This window comes from Ursus americanus, chromosome 23 (genome assembly GCF_024610735.1).
Source record: "Ursus americanus isolate L20-20 chromosome 23, mUrsAme1.1.p, whole genome shotgun sequence".
NCBI classification, from domain to species: Eukaryota; Metazoa; Chordata; class Mammalia; order Carnivora; family Ursidae; genus Ursus; species Ursus americanus.
In genome coordinates this window covers 19,538,232-19,540,377 of record NC_142149.1, presented here as the reverse complement: position 1 = coordinate 19,540,377, position 2,146 = coordinate 19,538,232, and the positions used below count along the sequence as shown (strand labels likewise).

The 2,146-nt window shown below is 63.7% G+C and overlaps 1 protein-coding gene across 1 annotated transcript; it reads right to left on the bottom strand.

Moving 5' to 3' along the window:
- Positions 1–221: 221 nt before the first annotated feature.
- Positions 222–1,781, bottom strand: HCRT (hypocretin neuropeptide precursor). The gene is made up of 2 exons (XM_045781517.2): positions 1,423–1,781; positions 222–596 (listed from the first exon to the last, which is right to left on the bottom strand). The coding sequence occupies exons 1-2, from the start codon at positions 1,441–1,443 to the stop codon at positions 222–224; spliced, it is 396 nt and encodes a 131-aa protein (XP_045637473.1). The 5' UTR covers positions 1,444–1,781.
- Positions 1,782–2,146: the final 365 nt, after the last annotated feature.

Genomic DNA, 2,146 nt, shown 5'->3' with positions numbered 1-2,146 from the left:
TTCGAAAACACCAAAGCAGAGGTGCCCCAGCGCCAGGCTTCTAGGCCCTCGAGCTCTTTAGCGTTCGAAGGACTCTCACGCCCCCTGCAGGACGGGACGCGACCACACAGAACAGAGACCAGCCACACTAAGAGACTCGCCTTTATTGCCCTTTTTCTGGGGGCTGACACCGGGCCGGCAGCGAGGAGAGGGCAGGGACAGAACGGAGCACGATCACAGGCTCAGACTCCGGACCTCCCTCCAGGCGCTGCAGAGGGGGCAGCGGCGGCCGCGGGACACCGGCGCCCGGGACAGGGGCGTGGCGCCGGTTCTGCGCCTGCGCGGCGACCCATGGTCAGAATGCCGGCCGCATGGTTGCCGCTGGCCTGCAGGAGGCGCTGCAGCCGGCCCTGGAGGCCGGGGGGCCCGGGCCGCCGCTTGCCCAGCGTGAGGATGCCGGCTGCGTGGTTGCCCGCGCCGTGCAGCAGCTCGTAGAGGCGGCAGGAGCACGTCTTCTGGCGGCAGCAGTCGGGCAGGGGCTGCGCGGCCGCCCCGGGCGACAGCAGCGCGGGCGGCAGCAACAACAGCAGCAGCAGCGTCACGGCGGCCCAGGGGACCTAGGGAGACACGAGGCTAGGCGCTGGGGGTCTTCCCGCCGCGTCCGCCTCCAGCCCCTACGCCCAGGCCCCGCCCAGCTGGCCCGCGCCCCCGCCCGCGCTCCTACTTATCCGTCCGCTAGTTTCCCCGCCGCTGCGCAAGGCTGCGTCTGTTGGAGGGCCCCTCTCCGGCTCCTTCATCTGCTCTTCCCTCAAGCCCCACCCAGCACAGCATCTCCAGGAAGCTCTTTGAGACCCCCCTGGGCAGGGTGAATCCCTCTTTTCTGGGTACCCTTAGTCCCTCGTACCCGCGTTAAAGCGCTTACCACTCCACCTGAAAACAGGGTGCGTGAGTCTGTCTGCACCAGAAGTTTGTCCCTCAGGGAAACAGAGGCCCTGTACAGTCCCTCCCAGGACAAACACGTGCAAGTCAAGGACTGGTAGGTTCCAAGTTGTCTTGTCTGCCTGCTCCCTTGCAGGGGAACCTGCGCTCTGTCTCTTCCGACCTGTTTCCTACCGTCTCGGGGGCACAACTTCCTCCCTTGTGAACGGGTATTAAATAATTTCTACAGTGCAGGCTTGGGGGGTGCGGGGGCACGAGACAGGTGCAAACACAGCCCCCGAGGCTCGAGCTCTCAGGAGAAGGCGCTCAGTCCTGGGCTAGCCCAGGTTGGCTCTCCCCGCTGAGGCTTTCCCCCCTGAGGCTCTACCCAGGCCCCTGCCTCAGAGCCCACATGGGAAAAGAGGAAGAGCAGAGACACCTCAGCTTTCTTTCCAGCCACCCGAGCAAGCGTTCTCATTGCCCATCTGGTATGATGAGCCACCCCCTCTATCCCTGGGTCTTTACCTTTGTAGAGGGAGGGTTCATGGTGTCTGGAGCTCAGAGCGGGGTAGCCGGGAAAGGTGTTGTCTGCAGTGGTCCGAATAGCCAGGAACTTTGAGCCCGTTGACTGTGACCCCCGATCAAGGGCCTGGGGTTTATAGTGCTCTGAGGTGGTGGGGGACAGATGGGTACTTGCGTCCACTCTGGGACCAGACAAAGGCAAGTCTAAGATTAGCCTCCTGCAGGGGGGCCGTCTCCAGGTTGGGCCCAAGGAATGGCCGCCAAGGCTCTCAGAAGCGAGAGTTGGATCATTGTGCCACTGGTACCCCCCTTGTCTGTCCGCCTGCTCCCTGGAGATGGGGCGGTCTCCGGGCACTAATGAGGCCACCTTGCACCCAGGAATCTGGGAGCACAAAAGAGGCCTTGGCTGGGGCGCTGGCCTGGGACAATGGGGGGGGGGCGGGCAGCTGCTAATTAGGGCAGGAGAGATGGCAGCTGTGAGCCCCATCGTGTGTGTGGTGGAGGGAGGGCAGCCAGGCAGCAGGCCTCCCCCTTCTGCTCCTTGTTGCTGTCCCTGGGGTCTGTCAGGCTCTTCGGCCCTCTTCCTTCATGGAAAAGGCTTCTTAGCCGCCTCTCCCTTCTCGCCAGCTCTCTCCTTCCCTCTGTCCCTTCCACCAGCCTCCAAGGTGGAGAATCTTGAAAATTGAACCTGGGCAGAGGGAGGAAAGCAGCCACACCTGGTGTCGTC